General features: G+C 41.4%; 1 protein-coding gene across 1 annotated transcript; it reads left to right on the top strand.

Moving 5' to 3' along the window:
• Positions 1 to 462: 462 nt before the first annotated feature.
• On the top strand, positions 463 to 6,271 carry LOC311134050 (protransforming growth factor alpha-like; the record flags this gene model as incomplete). The annotated part of the gene is made up of 6 exons (XM_084167654.1): positions 463 to 469; positions 695 to 844; positions 4,391 to 4,505; positions 5,346 to 5,495; positions 5,871 to 5,980; positions 6,225 to 6,271. 6 exons carry the CDS (start codon positions 463 to 465, stop codon positions 6,269 to 6,271), a joined length of 579 nt encoding a protein of 192 aa, XP_084023780.1.
• Positions 6,272 to 15,931: the final 9,660 nt, after the last annotated feature.

Below are 15,931 nucleotides of genomic sequence, written 5' to 3' on the forward strand. Positions count from 1 at the left end.
GGATTCAATTCCCAATGAGACCAGTGCAACAGAAAAAATAGGTGGTTAATTAAGGTCAAGAACTAGAAATAAGATAATATAACAAGATTGCAGTGCAATGATATGTTAAGATCTCCTGGCAAGAGACAAAGGCCATCACACAGAAGAGGGAGGTGGAAATCCTATGCTCCCAAGGGGGGCAAAGAGGTTTAAATCAAGTAAGTCTGATATGTGAACATATACTGTAGTGGTTTGGCAACAGAAAACAAGAATCAGTGTTCTTAGGTAGTACCCCCCCATGGCTACGTTCACACAGGCAGCCCAATTCTGATATTTCTTTCACTAATTGGTCTTTTTACCAATCAGATAAGCTCTGAAAAAGCGCTGATGTGAAAAGATCTGATGTGATTGGGTGGAACAAATATCAGAATTAGGCTGCGCAGCCCATTTCAGTCAGTTTCCCCTTACTGAATAGTACTTGGGATGATCAGTGGGGACCTAATTAATGTCACCTTGTTCTATTGGGTTCCAGGTGGGAGATTAGTTCTATTTTGAGAGCAATAAGTCATCTGGAGATGGCCTGTTTCGCTGATTGTCAACTATTAAAGCCAACTGGGATTTTGTGTATTGTTCCAACAGTTTCTTTCGCTGATCATTCTTGACATTATTACTGATGTGTGTACTTTATAATTTCATAATCTGTTTCTTCCAATAGGTTCCCTCTTTACATATGGAACAGGCCAGGATAATTCTACTATTGCTACTAATTCTACAATGACCACCACCCCTCCTGTAACTACCACCACTACCACTGTAAACGTTACTACCTCTTCTACCACCACCACAACCACCATTCCAGTTAAAAGTATGTATTTCTGTCTCTGTGTGTATGTTTGTGCGCAGGTGACTGACAGTCTAAATGTGAATGCCTTTATAAAACCTCTCTACAGGGTGCTCCAGAGAATCTTTCACCTCTTCAGACTCATTGACTGGTGCCAATGTTAATTCAAGGCTTCTCTAGTGAAGAGTCAGATGGCAACAGATAATGTATTTCAAAAGTGGACACATACAGATACATTAATGAATTGGTAAAACAATTTTCAGCCTGGATAGAATGTAGTAACAAAAAAAAACAATCAAGTAGCCTAAATCACTGGCTACCAACTATCACATTTCCGTCATTATCTGCGAGGCACCATGTAAAATCCAGAAATGCCCTAATGACTAATTTCCGTTCCTCCTAAATGTTATCCTCGACTGACTGCCAAAATCACATGAAGAGAGAGATGGGTTGTATCCCAAATGGCACCCTATTCCCTACATAGTGCACTACGTTTGACCAGAGTAGTCAAAAGTAGTGCACTATAGGGAATAGGTTACAATTTGGGACTCTGCTAGAGAGGGGCTGATGGGTAGCTGTGGCAGATGCCTCAGGGAAGAACAGAGAGCTTTATACAGGCTCTGAAAGAGAGAGGGGAGAAAGGACAATGCATGTAGGCTGGAATCCAACCAGCCATTTACCAATGGAATGGACTGTGTTACGGTCGGCTGTAATGCAGCAGTCTATCTGTCTGTTCATCCTCTCTCTCTCTCTTTCTCACTCCCTCTCTCCCTCCCTCTCTGAATGCCACATTGTGACATCTGTTTTGGCTGCCCGAGAAAAGATACTTAGACTTTTGTTTGGGCCAATCTGGTTGGAATTTGGAACTCTGACAGTATAGTTGAAGAGTAAGAAATTCGTCCAGACTTACACATGTGGTTTCCGTGTTCTTCCTGAGTTCTGACCCCTTCAGCTCATCCTAATGTTCATTTATTTCAGAAGATTCATTCTGTTATTCTAGCATTGTTCATCCATAATAAATCAAGTTTGATTGGATGTAAAGGGAAGAGGAGAGAGAGGGGCTGTGTCTGAAAAGCTTACTAGCTGTCAAATCCTTGCCGACTCCGTCCTTGTTTCCTGAATTCCTCTCAAAGCGTGGTCCTCTGTAGCTCAATTGGTAGAGCATGGCGCTTGTAACGCCAGGGTAGTGGGTTCGATCCCCGGGACCACCCATACGTAAAAAAGTTTATGCACACATGACTGTAAGTCGCTTTGGATAAAAGCGTCTGCTAAATGGCATATTATATTATTATTATAGAAGAGGTTTGAAGGATTTTTTTGCTAAAAAAAAAAGAGGGACCTTTTGATCCTCTCCATAAGGAGGAAGCAAGGACATGACAGCTAGTAATCATTTCAGGCACAGCCATGGAGTGAAAAGGGTGAGAATTTTCCTTCCTGGCTTCAGGGATGTGCTTTCTCCAGACCTCTAATGGGTTTGATGATGGTTTTGTTTGCTGTGTCGTAGCACTGGGGATTTGACATGGGGTTTGACTGTCCCTGACGTAAGCCATGACAAAACCCCAGTCACTCAGAGGTAACAAAAGGCTCAGAATAAGTCTCCTCTGCCTCAGGAACTTCCCTAACTGGAGTTGTGGGATGGAGGCGTGGGAGTAGACTTTGACATTGTTTTCCAATAATTAAGTTATTTTAGATCTATGACACTGACTGACCTATGGAGTTTCGGTACGGCGTAGGCCAGGTTTTTGGGCTCTTTTGCGGTATAATCCTACAAAGAGAGAAACAGCATGTTGGAGGGGATCAGTTTGAGCAAAGCGAAGTGCAGAATCTTGATCACATATTGAGTAGTTACAGTGGGGAAAAAAGTATTTAGTCAGCCACCAATTGTGCAAGTTCTCCCACTTAAAAAGATGAGAGAGGCCTGTAATTTTCATCATAGGTACACGTCAACTATGACAGACAAAATGAGATTTTTTTTCTCCAGAAAATCACATTGTAGGATTTTTAATGAATTTATTTGCAAATTATGGTGGAAAACAAGTATTTGGTCAATAACAAAAGTTACTCAATACTTTGTTATATACCCTTTGTTGGCAATGACACAGGTCAAACGTTTTCTGTAAGTCTTCACAAGGTTTTCACACACTGTTGCTGGTATTTTGGCCCATTCCTCCATGCAGATCTCCTCTAGAGCAGTGATATTTTGGGGCTGTCGCTGGGCAACACAGACTTTCAACTCCCTCCAAAGATTTTCTATGGGGTTGAGATCTGGAGACTGGCTAGGCCACTCCAGGACCTTGAAATGCTTCTTACGAAGCCACTCCTTCGTTGCCCGGGCGGTGTGTTTGGGATCATTGTCATGCTGAAAGACCCAGCCACGTTTCATCTTCAATGCCCTTACTGATGGAAGGAGGTTTTCACTCAAAATCTCACGATACATGGCCCCATTCATTCTTTCCTTTACACGGATCAGTCGTCCTGGTCCCTTTGCAGAAAAACAGCCCCAAAGCATGATGTTTCCACCCCCATGCTTCACAGTAGGTATGGTGTTCTTTGGATGCAACTCAGCATTCTTTGTCCTCCAAACACGACGAGTTGAGTTTTTACCAAAAGGTTCTATTTTGGTTTCATCTGACCATATGACATTCTCCCAATCCTCTTCTGGATCATCCAAATGCACTCTAGCAATCTTCAGACGGGCCTGGACATGTACTGGCTTAAGCAGGGGGACACGTCTGGCACTGCAGGATTTGAGTCCCTGGCGGTGTAGTGTGTTACTGATGGTAGGCTTTGTTACTTTGGTCCCAGCTCTCTGCAGGTCATTCACTAGGTCCCCCCGTGTGGTTCTGGGATTTTTGCTCACCGTTCTTGTGATCATTTTGACCCCACGGGGTGAGATCTTGCGTGGAGCCCCAGATCGAGGGAGATTATCAGTGGTTTTGTATGTCTTCCATTTCCTAATAATTGCTCCCACAGTTGATTTATTCAAACCAAGCTGCTTACCTATTGCAGATTCAGTCTTCCCAGCCTGGTGCAGGTCTACAATTTTGTTTCTGGTGTCCTTTGACAGCTCTTTGGTCTTGGCCATAGTGGAGTTTGGAGAGTGACTGTTTGAGGTTGTGGACAGGTGTCTTTTATACTGATAACAAGTTCAAACAGGTGCCATTAATACAGGTAACGAGTGGAGGACAGAGGAGCCTCTTAAAGAAGAAGTTACAGGTCTGTGAGAGCCAGAAATCTTGCTTATTTTCCACCATAATTTGCAAATAAATTCATTAAAAATCCTACAATGTGATTTTCTGGATTTTTCTTTCTCAATTTGTCTGTCATAGTTGACGTGTACCTATGATGAAAATTACAGGCCTCTCTCATCTTTTTAAGTGGGAGAACTTGCACAATTGGTGGCTGACTAAATACTTTTTTCCCCACTGTATTTGGAATACAAGGTGATTGGTAAATCAGTGATTATGTGCAGTCTGACTGCAATCCAATCGCACAATGTTTTGGACTTTCAATACAGACCCTGTAGCTGTTTTAGAAATGCCCTTAAATGTAATTATTTCTCTCTGTCAGAGTTTGTTGCAGCAGCTGTTCGGTCACACTTCGATGACTGTCCTGACTCCCACAGCCACTTCTGTTTCCATGGCACCTGTCGTTTCTTAATTCTGGAGGAGACGCCTGCATGTGTGTAAGTTCAATCTCTCTGTCTGTCTCTCTGACACACGCACCCACATTGTTGAAATGAGGCTATGTCCCACAGTAAGGCACTGTCGTCATTATTTCACAATCAGGTGAATCAGTGTGTTACTCTGTCTGGATGGGAAATTGTTATTAGATAGTCATGAACTTGTGACCTGTCCTTGCTGGTGAGCTGTCACAAGTTAGCTGTAACAATTTAGTGTATGTGCTAATTTTATTTTGAGTGGTCACCAGTTATTAGGATTATGGAGAGTTTGTTGGGTAAGCCACCCAGTTTTAGGTCTGTGTCTGTGACATCCAAAGTGTGTTTAGGATCTGTTCTGCCAGTGCTCTGTTTGTACACTGATTCGCTGCAGTTCGTAGAGCTGGTCTGAGCATGATACGAATTACACTGGCCTATGGAATTGGAGCTTGGCAGTTCACTTCTCACTGAGTGAGATGAGAAGGGAATTCCCTCCAGGGTTAGGCTGTTTGACCTAAACCCTTTACTAAAAGGCTCTTTAGTAGTGACCTCTTGAGACCCTTTATGGCATGTTCATAATACGAAGGGTATTGTATGGGTAGTAATATGATGCAGAATAGTTTTGCAGACTGATAACTATTCTTCCTGAAACGTAGGTAAAATAGTTCTACTTACCTGTTCTACTTCATTCATTTGTACCTCTATTAGTGTCTTCCATAGAGATACAATATATTTATAGATGTTATATTTAATGCTGTGGTCTCTCCATTGACAAACTCACTGACTCCATTTGCAAACAGCCCTGAAGGATCAAGTCCTTGCTGCTGTATGACGTCTGATGTCCTTTCTCCTCTCCATGTTGGACAGGTGTCACCAAGGCTTCGTAGGGATGCGATGTGAGCATGCCGACCTGCTAGCCGTGGTGGCCACCAATCACAGGCAACAGACAGTTGCCACGGTGCTAGTTCTGTGTGTGATTGGCTGCGTCTTGACGATGCTGCTCTGCACCCTTTTACAGTAAGTACATGATGTCTGCTTAATAGGAAGTCCACAAGCTAACAGAAATCTCTCCATGACTTATCCCATTTACTGAAATGGCATATCATAAAGACAACTATGTGGATGACTAACCAACCACACTGTGATTCTGCTCAATGTGCTGTCCACAAGAGAACAACAATCTCCCTCTGACACTGCCCATTCACTGAGCCTGCATACTTTGTGTAGACATCTGCGCCATTACATTGTGATGAACCAAACATACTGCACATGCAACCATGATGATGTTTGTCCATGAAGTAAGATTAAAAACCCTGCACTGGTCTTCAGAAGGTTGTTTGGTGTGTTGACCTGAAATCATTAGTCATGATGAGTTTGTCCTCTCTCTCCCAGTTGCTGGTGGAGGCGGGACGGTTTTGGGCGGAGGCACAGACTCCACTGTGCCCCAGAGAAACAAGGCAGTATGCTGAAGGGCCGAGGGTCCTGCTGTCACTCTGAAAGTGGTACAGACTTCAACTTACTTTTCATTTTGTACTTTTGTCTAGTTTGTCTTTTGTCTATGTTTCACATTCCCAACTGTCATCATGTTTGAAATTGGAAACTACAGGGGTTCTAATTATGATAATCGGTGAGGGGTATTTTTGTAATCAACTGGAGAGGGTAGATGGCTATGAGCCCTAGAGATAGGTTTAATGGCCTACTGTGTATATCTGCTGAAGCCTACTGAACCTTTCTCTGTGCATAAAGGACCCATCTGGTTTGATCATGACAGTATTAAAGGCTCACGCTGTTAGACCTAATGTATGGGAATCATTGAGGTGTTGCTGACACAGCTGTAGCTAATTGATGCCTCCTGTCCTTTACATCCATAGACATTTAGAAGTCTCTCACTTGATGCCTCTACTCTAGCTCTTACACAGGGTTATGAGAACACTACACTGAGAAAAAAATACAATTATGCCCATATTAGAACAGGGTTTTCTATAGGTTATGCTATCAAGGCTATGCTTACCACTGTACTCTGTCTCACACTGTATGAACTTTGAATGTTCTTGACTCGTGTTTTGGGGGAAGTACACACTAACAACATTATCATCACACCCAGACCACAATGTAAATCAAATTATAAACCACCTTCCTCCATAGATATAGTGTACTGTAGTTAGATGGTTGAAAGACTCAGGTCTTCTCAGTGTTCTATCTTACCCAGCAGTGGCATGCTATGGGTCTATCCGATGGTTATGCAAACCCAGGACCAATATTTCCTTAACTTCTGCCTCCTCATGTAAGTTTCCTATATCATGTAGAAATTAGACTTCTTCTGAAACAAAATTTTAGAATATTAGTCGTTTCTGGTTTAATTTAATGACATGTTCTGTTTCTACTTTGTCCTCTGTCAGATCACATCCCTTATTCACAAGGTATCATTAGGGTTGTTTTGTTGTTTTAGATGGTCTAGATAGTGTGTTTTATTGTAGTCCAGATCTGAGGTTATACACACAATGGTTGGAAACTCATCTCTCATTTAAAACAGTGATCAGACAATTCTCATGGAATCCTCTCCAAACCTTAGAGTGCATAGAGTAGACTGTAGTGACTTTGAGCTTGACTTCTGAGTCTCCATACCACATTGTCCTCATGGAAGTTTTTACAAAATGGGTTGATATGGCTATCTGATTTCCTTATTTTCTGAAACCTTTTTTATCTTATCATTTCCCCTCAGTGGTGTAAGAGAAGAACTCCTGCTTGGAACGACAGGGATTTTCACGATGGGCTGCCTTCTCTCTTCCTCTGTCCATTCAACCCTAAAGACTGCTGGGACTCATATGGACCATACCCGAGATGGGCATCAGACACCCGGCTAATAACATCCTCATAAGACTGAGAGGGAGGAGAGACTCTCTCTATTACTAGACCAAGTGAGGCCCATTTGATGTGAGAGTTTCATGTCATGTTTCAGAACTTCTGCACACTTGGAATACTGTGATCTCACTACTGTTTTAATGCATGGAGGAGAAGAGATGGGAACTGACTGGTCAGAAACACAGAATTCTCCGGAACAGCTCACTGGAACCTGACTCGTGAGGAGGTACCCTCTAAATGGCGAGCGCTCAGTGTGACATCTTCACTGTGAAGATAATGAAGCCAAGGACATGTCCAGCTACATGCTGCACATGCTGGACATAACAAGAGAAAAATAATTTTGACAACTTGGTGTCCTGAGGGGTTTTTGGTGCAGGAAAGCAACTATTTATTTCAGATTTGAGGTATAACTTTGTTTGATTCACTCAAACTCAGAGGAACTCAAAATTCTCCAATTTTTGTCTTTTAAGAAGCTAAACACAAGCTAAAAACACGATTTAACCATTTTTTTCATCAAAACTTAAAGCGCACAGAGATTTTTAAGGTGGGGCAAGAATGTTTTAGTTTCTGTTTTTAAGCAAGGGATATTGACACACCTCACCTGACAAAAATGGGAGATTGCTACTGGGGACTATCTTTTTAACCCCACTGTGGATTAAGGACCAATGGTGGGATTTGGACATAGATATGGGAGAGATTATGTTTGGATTAAATACATGCAAAAGAGTAGATTTTAGTGTACTGTATAGTCTCCAAAACATTGCCAACCTATAGTCCTTAGTAACTTGTAAGTCTAGTTATCTACCACCATGTGTCATTATTCCTGATATGACAGACTTTCTATGAGTGTGCACATTGCATTGTGCACCTCAGATATTATAGTGTTGGTTGTTTCTTTCCATTCCTGCACAAAACCGGCATTACATTTTCCTCTGCCTCAGAGGTTTCTAATTGAGAAGTGAGTGATGCACACACAAAACAGACGTTGTTGTGTTCTAGCACTTGTTTTATGCACATATGTCGCCCCTCCTCCGCTTCAAATCCACCCTGTACCGAAAGCAGAGGAGATATCCACGTTACTGGGAACATTGTATGCATGAGATTCTTATCATGACTTATTCTAGACATGCGCTTCATTGTATAGTAATGTTTTCTTGGGGTACACGTCATAGCAAGCTTGCTCATTATTGTGAAGCACACTTCTGCACTTAGGTTGTTGTCACTTCACGTGTGAGAGATGCCAAATGCACCTGAAGATCTTACATGTCTGATAGAGCACAGTTACACAGAAAGACTCATGCGACAAGCATCAGTTCTGGGCAATAACACGGTAACAGAATGATGCTGAGACTTTAAAATGTATGTCAAACAAAAACCAATGATTGCAAAGTTAAACAAACCATACAGTTATATGCACAGATCTACTTTGAACAATTTCCACAGAACATTTTACAAAATCACATTTACTTGAACAGTGCAGATGCAAAGTTTGGTAACAGAATGACGGTTTGTGCTGTTTGTGCAGTCATTCTGTTACCAAACTTTGCATGTGCACTGTTCTTCAAGTAAATGTGCTTTTTTGTAAAATTATGTGGATGTTTTTTAAAGTAGTCCTTGTGCATAGAGTTGTATGGTTTGTTTAACTTTGCAAAAATTGGTTTTTGTTTGACCTACATTTTGAAGTGAAAATTCTGAGTCTCAGCATCACTGTTACCATGGAATTGCCCTTCTACAGAGCACATCCACCTATGCATGCATACACATAACACCCTGTTTCTATTTATGAAACATATTAGACAACACGGTATTTATATTATTGCATACCACAAATATGCACAAAACATAGCTGTTAGCTAGAATGAGTTGTTTATAAAATGTAAAGTGTGGTTTAAAATGCAACCCTTTTTTATAGAGGAGAGAACATCATTTTTAGAAAACCACACTTTACAGATATGGTACAATAGATGTCTGAATAAGAAAAATTGGTGGGAGTAGAGAGAGCTGAAGCGTATGAATGGCAATTTTGTACAGTTTTGGAAAAAAATATACAAAATAATTATAAATTGCTGAAAAACAAATACTTGGGGAAAATAAAGTAGGATGGAGACCTGCTTTATATTTATTTATAAATGTGTTCAGACATGTTGTCTATGCTTATTATACCATAAGCCTACCATTTGGTTAAATGAAAGCAGTCCAAAACCACATTTTGAAGTAAATAAATGTTTGGAGCTTTCAAGTGTATGAAAAATGTGCAAGAGATGGTGAAAGAGAATCGAAGAGGGAGAGAGGGAGGGGAGGGGGAGGGGGAGGGGGAGGGGGGAGGGGGGGGGGGTGTATGATTGAGACAGGAACATGGCAAACCTTTTTTCTATTGTTGTGAATGTTATGTTCATAAGCCTCAATACAACAGTTTGTGTCCCAAGGAGATATTACTCATATTTATTTTCTGTTAACAACATCTGGTTATGAACTGAAATTATAATATAAGATTTCAAGCAACAATATCTGTGTATAGATTACAGTGAAAGTTGGTCATGTAGGTAAGCATGGAAAACACACCTACTGAACAATGTAAAGCTGTAAAATATACAAATGAAATATAATCCATGTACTCTCATAATGTTTTATATTAAAGAGAATCAGGATCATGGACTGTACAGTACAAACAGTATTCTAACTTCAGACTTGACCTTGTCAATGATTAACCTCTTGGATCTTCATCAACAGTACAACTGTGCTGGATATTCTTGTTGGAACTAACCAGTTGTATGATGATGTAATGTCCTTGACTTGTATGTATGTTTCTTTTTCAATGAAGACTGAAATCTGCGAAGGTGCCTGTCTCCCTACTGTTTTCTGTTGTATGGTAACATAGCATGACGTCTACTCGCTAACAGAGGAGAAAGGGTCAACAAGGAGAAGCTAGCTGATTGTTGGAAAGCAGTGTACACTTACACAATTCTTTATGACCCACTTTTTGATCACCACTTGACTTTCTCTCGCCTCAGAGATATTTCTTCCATGCTCTATCCATTGCGTGCCTCCTCTTTTCACTCACTTCTTTAATCTCCTCCTACGGCAGTTGCCCTCTTTTTATTCAGAGCTCTCTGTCCATCTATCTTTTTTCCTTCTACTGAATATTTTATGAGGCAGAATAAATGCAAAAAGAAAAACTCTAAACTAAACCTCAGGCACAATTGGGGGGAAAAAGAGCCTCAGTCCTGAGTGCTTTTTTAGCTGAGGGAAGGAAAGGTTTTATCATTCTATTTACTTCCATGGCTATTTGTTTGCTTGTCCACTGTTGAGTGAGAGTAGATGTCGCTACAAGGGGCGGATGAAACTACGCCTGTACTTGTGAAAGTGTCAATGTTCAGTGCATGAGTATAGCCTGCGTGACGTTGACTCACTATATCCATTCATTTGGCTTTTTCCTTTTCAGTTGCAGATGTCTTTTGTTTGACCACCTCCTCCCTCCCTCCTCTCGTATCTATATTTTGCTCTACCCTTCCTTTCCTCCCTCCATGTGCTTCGTTTTGTTTCCCAATCCCATTATGTTAACAATTGGATTTGTGTGGAGCCCTTTAGAGCCGTCTGGCTGAGCTACTAAAACTAGCTTTGAATTAAGAAGCTCTTTTGGGGCATCCCTCCCTATTGATACCACAGGAGTCTGGTAGCACCTTAATTGGAGAGGACGGACTCATTCCAATGGCTAGAACGGAATGATTGGAATGGTATCAAACACATGGTTTCAACGTGGTTGATACCAGTCCATTCACTCTATTCCAGACCTTATTATGAGCCGTCCTCCCCTTAGCAGCCTCCTGTGATAGATGCACAAAAGGCTTACTGTGTGATGGAGAGGAAGATAAAAAGAGGGGGGTGATCAGAGAGAGAAAAAGGGGGAAAACCGAAGGCCAAGCTCTAATTCAGCTGTTATGACCCTATAAGGGAGATAATGATTTTGCCTAACCCTTTGGTGCCTCTTTTAGGCAGGGCCACCTTTTCCTTTTGGTGTCGGTTTTGAACTTCTGATCCTAACCCAACATTCCCAGCATCTGCCTTGGCGCAGATGGCTAGGCTAGGAATAACAGTATTTGGGTATTAGGGTTAAGTGATCAAGCTCCTACTCCCCTGCCTGGCTGTCCAGCCTCCCAGCCCGACGTTCCCTCTCTCCCCCTCAGACATAATGGCTGATTGTGCTCATACACATCATCATGATATCTGCACTCAACATAAACAATGTAAACGGAGATGCTCTTTAATGGAATATTTATTTGTAAAAAGGGATTTACTGTTCTCGCAGTAACAGCTTAACTCTTCCATTGACGCAGTGCATGGTTATATAGCACGTGTCAAACTCATTCTACGGAGGGCTGAGTGTCTGCAGGTTTTCTCTCCTCCCTTGTCCTTGATCAATGAATTAAGGTTATTCATGCATAAAAATAAAAGCATTGCAAGTTAGAATTTTGTAAAGTTAGTGTGGGAGATGTGGAAAATGGTTATCGATCAATAATGACAAACCTCCTGGCATTGACAACTTAGATGGAAAGCTACTGAGGATGGTAGCTGACTCTAGCCACTCCTATTTGTCATATCTTGAATCTGAGCCTAGAAGAAAATCTTTGTCCTCAGGCCTGGAGGGAAGCCAAAGTAATTCCGCTACCCAAGACTGGTAATGCGGCCTTTACTGGTTCTAACAGCAGAACTGTCAGCTTGCTGCCAGCTCTTAGCAAACTGTTTGAAAAAATTGTTTGACCAAATACAATGCTATTTCTCTGTAAACAACAGACTTTCAGCATGCTTCTAGAGAAGGGCACTCAACATGTAGTGTGCTGACACAAATGGCTTATGATTGGTTGAAAGAAATTGATAATAAGAAGACTGTGGGAGCTGTACTGTTAGATTTCAGTGCAGCCTAAGATATTATTGACCATAACCTGTTGTTGAAAAAACATATGTTATGGCTTTTGAACCTCTGCCATATTGTGGATTCAGAGCTATCTATCTAATAGAACTCAAAGGGTTTTCTTTAATGGAAGCTTCTCTAATGTCAAACATGTAAAGTGTGGTGTATTACTATTTAGCCCACACCAGGTCCCCAAAGAGCACGAGTCAAACTCATTCCACGGAGGGATGAGTGTCTGCAGGTTTTCTCTCCACCCTTGTACTTGATTGATGAATTAACTCCCCTCACCTGGTTGTCTAGGTCTTAATTGAAAGGAAAAAACAAAAACCTGCAGACACTCGGCCCTCCGTGGAATGAGTTTGACACTCCTGTTATATAGGGAAGAATCTCAAGCAATCTTGTCTGGGAGAAGAGGATCCTAGTAAAAAAATCCTATAGGATTAGTGATTTTTCCAATAGAATCTTATAGGATTTTGTGTCACCTCTATCACAATCCTATTGGACTACTTTTTTTTCTATCAAAAGTAATCCTATTGAATCCTCTAAGATTCTCCCAATCCTATAGGACTTTGTGTCACCTTTATCAGAATCTTATTGGAATCCTATTGGACTACTTTTTTCCTATTGGAAATTAATCCTATTGGATCCTATAGGTTTTTGATACGTTTTGTAGGATTTTTTCACCCCAATCAGAATTCTATTAGAACGTATTTTCTTAATTGAACCTATTATATTAGACTTTGTTGTCATTTGATCCAATACAATACAAGATTAATTTTTACATTTTTGTTGATCGAAAACGACAGTTCTATATTCATTTCGGTTTTATTCACCACCACACTATGGGAGTGATTCAAGGCTGCAAGTTCATTTGCAGTGTGACCACCAGTACAGTACACCTTTTTCAACAAAACACTTGTGGAGGTTTCCCATTAGAATGCAAATCATCTTTACATAGCTTATATGCAAATAAAAGGGAAAAATGTGGTACAGTATCACAAAGATATGAGCATTTCTTTCATTTAATATACAGTATAATAGTCCGCTATGCATACAACAAAAGCATGTTCCCTTCACCCTCTTTATGTTGGTATAGGGAGAGGAAAATAAAAATATAAAGATAAAGATAACGAGACCCCCCCCAACTCCTTCCATACCAGGGTTGTACCACCCTCCCTCCCTCCCTCCCTCCCTCCCTCCCTCCCTACAGCGCATTCGGAAAGTATTCAGACACCTTGACTTTTTCCCACATATTTTTTTTTTACTTCATCAATCTACACACAATACCCCACAATGACAAAGCAAAAACAGGCTTTTAGACATTTTTGCAAATGTATTAAAAATAAAAAACGGAAATATTACATTTACATAAGTATTCAGACCCTTTACTCACTTCTTTGTTGAAGCACCTTTGGCAGCCTCAAGTCTTCTTGGGTATGACGCTACAAGCTTGGCACACCTGTTTTTGGTGAGTTCCTCCCATTCTTCTCTGCAGATCCTCTCAAGCTCTGTCAGGTTTGATGGGGAGCGTCGCTGCACAGCTATTTTCAGGTCTCTCCATAGATGTTCGATCGGGTTCAGGTCCGGGCTCTGGCTGGGGCACTTAAGGACATTCAGAGACTTGTCCCAAAGCCACTCCTGCGTTGTCTTGGCTGTGTGCTTAGGGTCGTTATCCTGTTAGAAGGTGAACCTTCACCCCAGTCTGGAGGTCCTGAGCGCTCTGGAGCAGGTTTTCATCAAGGACCTCTGTGTACTTTGCTCCGTTCATCTTTGCCTCGATCCTGACTAGTCTCCCAGTCCCTGCTGCTGAAAAACATCCCCACAGCATGATGCTGCCACCACCATGCTTCACCGTAGGGATGGTGCCAGGTTTCCTCCAGACGTGACGCTTGGCATTCAGGCCAAAGAGTTCAATTTTGGTTTCTTCAGACCAGAGAATCTTGTTTCTCATGGCCTGAGAGTCCTTTAGGTGCCTTTTGGCAAATTCCAAGCGGGCTGTCATGTGCCTTTTACTGAGGAGTGGCTTCCGTCTGGCCACTCTACCATAAAGGCCTTATTGGTGGAGTGCTGCAGAGATGGTTGTCCTTCTGGAAGGTTCTCCCATCTCCACAGAGGTACTTTGGAGCTCTGTCAGAGTGACCATCGGGTTCTTGGTCACCTCCCTGACCAAGGCCCTTCCCCCGATTGCTCAGTTTGGCCGGGCGGCCAGCTCTAGGAAGTCTTGGTGGTTCCAAACTTCTTCCATTTAAGAATGATGGAAGCCACTGTGTTCTTGGGGACCTTCAATGCTGCATAAATGTTTTGGTACCCTTCCCCAGATCTGTGCCTCAACACAATCCTGTCTCGGAGCTCTACGGACAATTCCTTTGACCTCATGGCTTGGTTTTTGCTCTGGCTTGCACTGTCAACTGTGGGACCTTGTATAGACAGGTGTGTGCCTTTCCAAACCATGTCCAATCAATTGAATTTACCATAGGTGGACTCCAATCAAGTTGTAGAAACATCTCAAAGATGATCAATGGAATCAGGATGAACCTGAGCTCAATTTCGAGTCTCAAAGCAAAGGGTCTGAATACTTATGTAAATAAGGTATTTCTGTTTTTGGTTTTTAATACATTTGCTAAAATTTCTAAAAACCTGTTTTCGCTTGGTCATGATGGGGTATTGTGTGAGGGGAAAAAAATATATTTAATCAATTTTAGATAAGGCTGTAACTTAATGTGATTTAATGTTGAATGGGGATCATATATATAAGTTTTTTTTCCTTCCTTGCTAAGTTTTGGTGGTGGTGGTTAGGTTTTCCTCACTGTGAGCGCCCATGATCTGCTGTGTACAGTTCTGGACATAAATGTTTGTTGGGGTGGGGATGGGATGAGGTTGTTCACTGGATGGTGACAGAAGTATCCCTGTTCACTGTAGACCTGGGTTCAAAAAGTACTTGAAAGCATTTGCTTGAGTCTGGCTGGAGTGACAGATGGGTGGGATTTGAACTTGTGGGACTCTGCTATTGTGCCAGGTAAGCTAAATCAAATAGTATTTGAATCCAGGTCTGGTTCACTGTGCTGTTACCTTGTTCTGGTAGTGTATACTCTACCAGTTTAGTTCTGCCACCCATAGCTTTGATCAATCAGTCTGTTTAGGGCATATTAAGCCATTTTGTAAATAAGGTTTTTCTGTTTTTTATTTTTAATACATTTGCAAACATTTGTACAAACTTTTTTTTGCTTTGTCATTATGGGGTATTGTGTTGATCAGGAAAAAAATAATTTAATCAATTTTAGAAGAAGGCTGTAACGTAACAAAAGTGAAGGGGTCTGAATACTTTCCGAATGCACTGTATTTGGTGAACGTCAGGAATTGAATCACATTGTGAAAGAGTCTTTAAAAAATGTGGCTTCCTGACTTGCATACTGCTAGGCTACTGCTTTTTGAGCTCCAGACAACGATTATTTTTACATTTTACATTTTAGTCATTTAGCAGACGCTCTTATCCAGAGCGACTTACAGTTAGTGAGTGCATACATTTTTCATACTGGCCCCCTGTGGGAAACGAACCCACAACCCTGGCGTTGCAAGCGCCATGCTCTACCAACTGAGCTACAGGGGACTACCTGTATTGAAGTTCTAAAAAATATTCTCTGAAGATGGTAATTTCCTAATTGCAGGAACAATAGGTAGTGAG

This window comes from Coregonus lavaretus (assembly GCF_964263955.1).
Source record: "Coregonus lavaretus genome assembly, chromosome: 8".
Lineage (NCBI taxonomy): Eukaryota > Metazoa > Chordata > Actinopteri > Salmoniformes > Salmonidae > Coregonus > Coregonus lavaretus.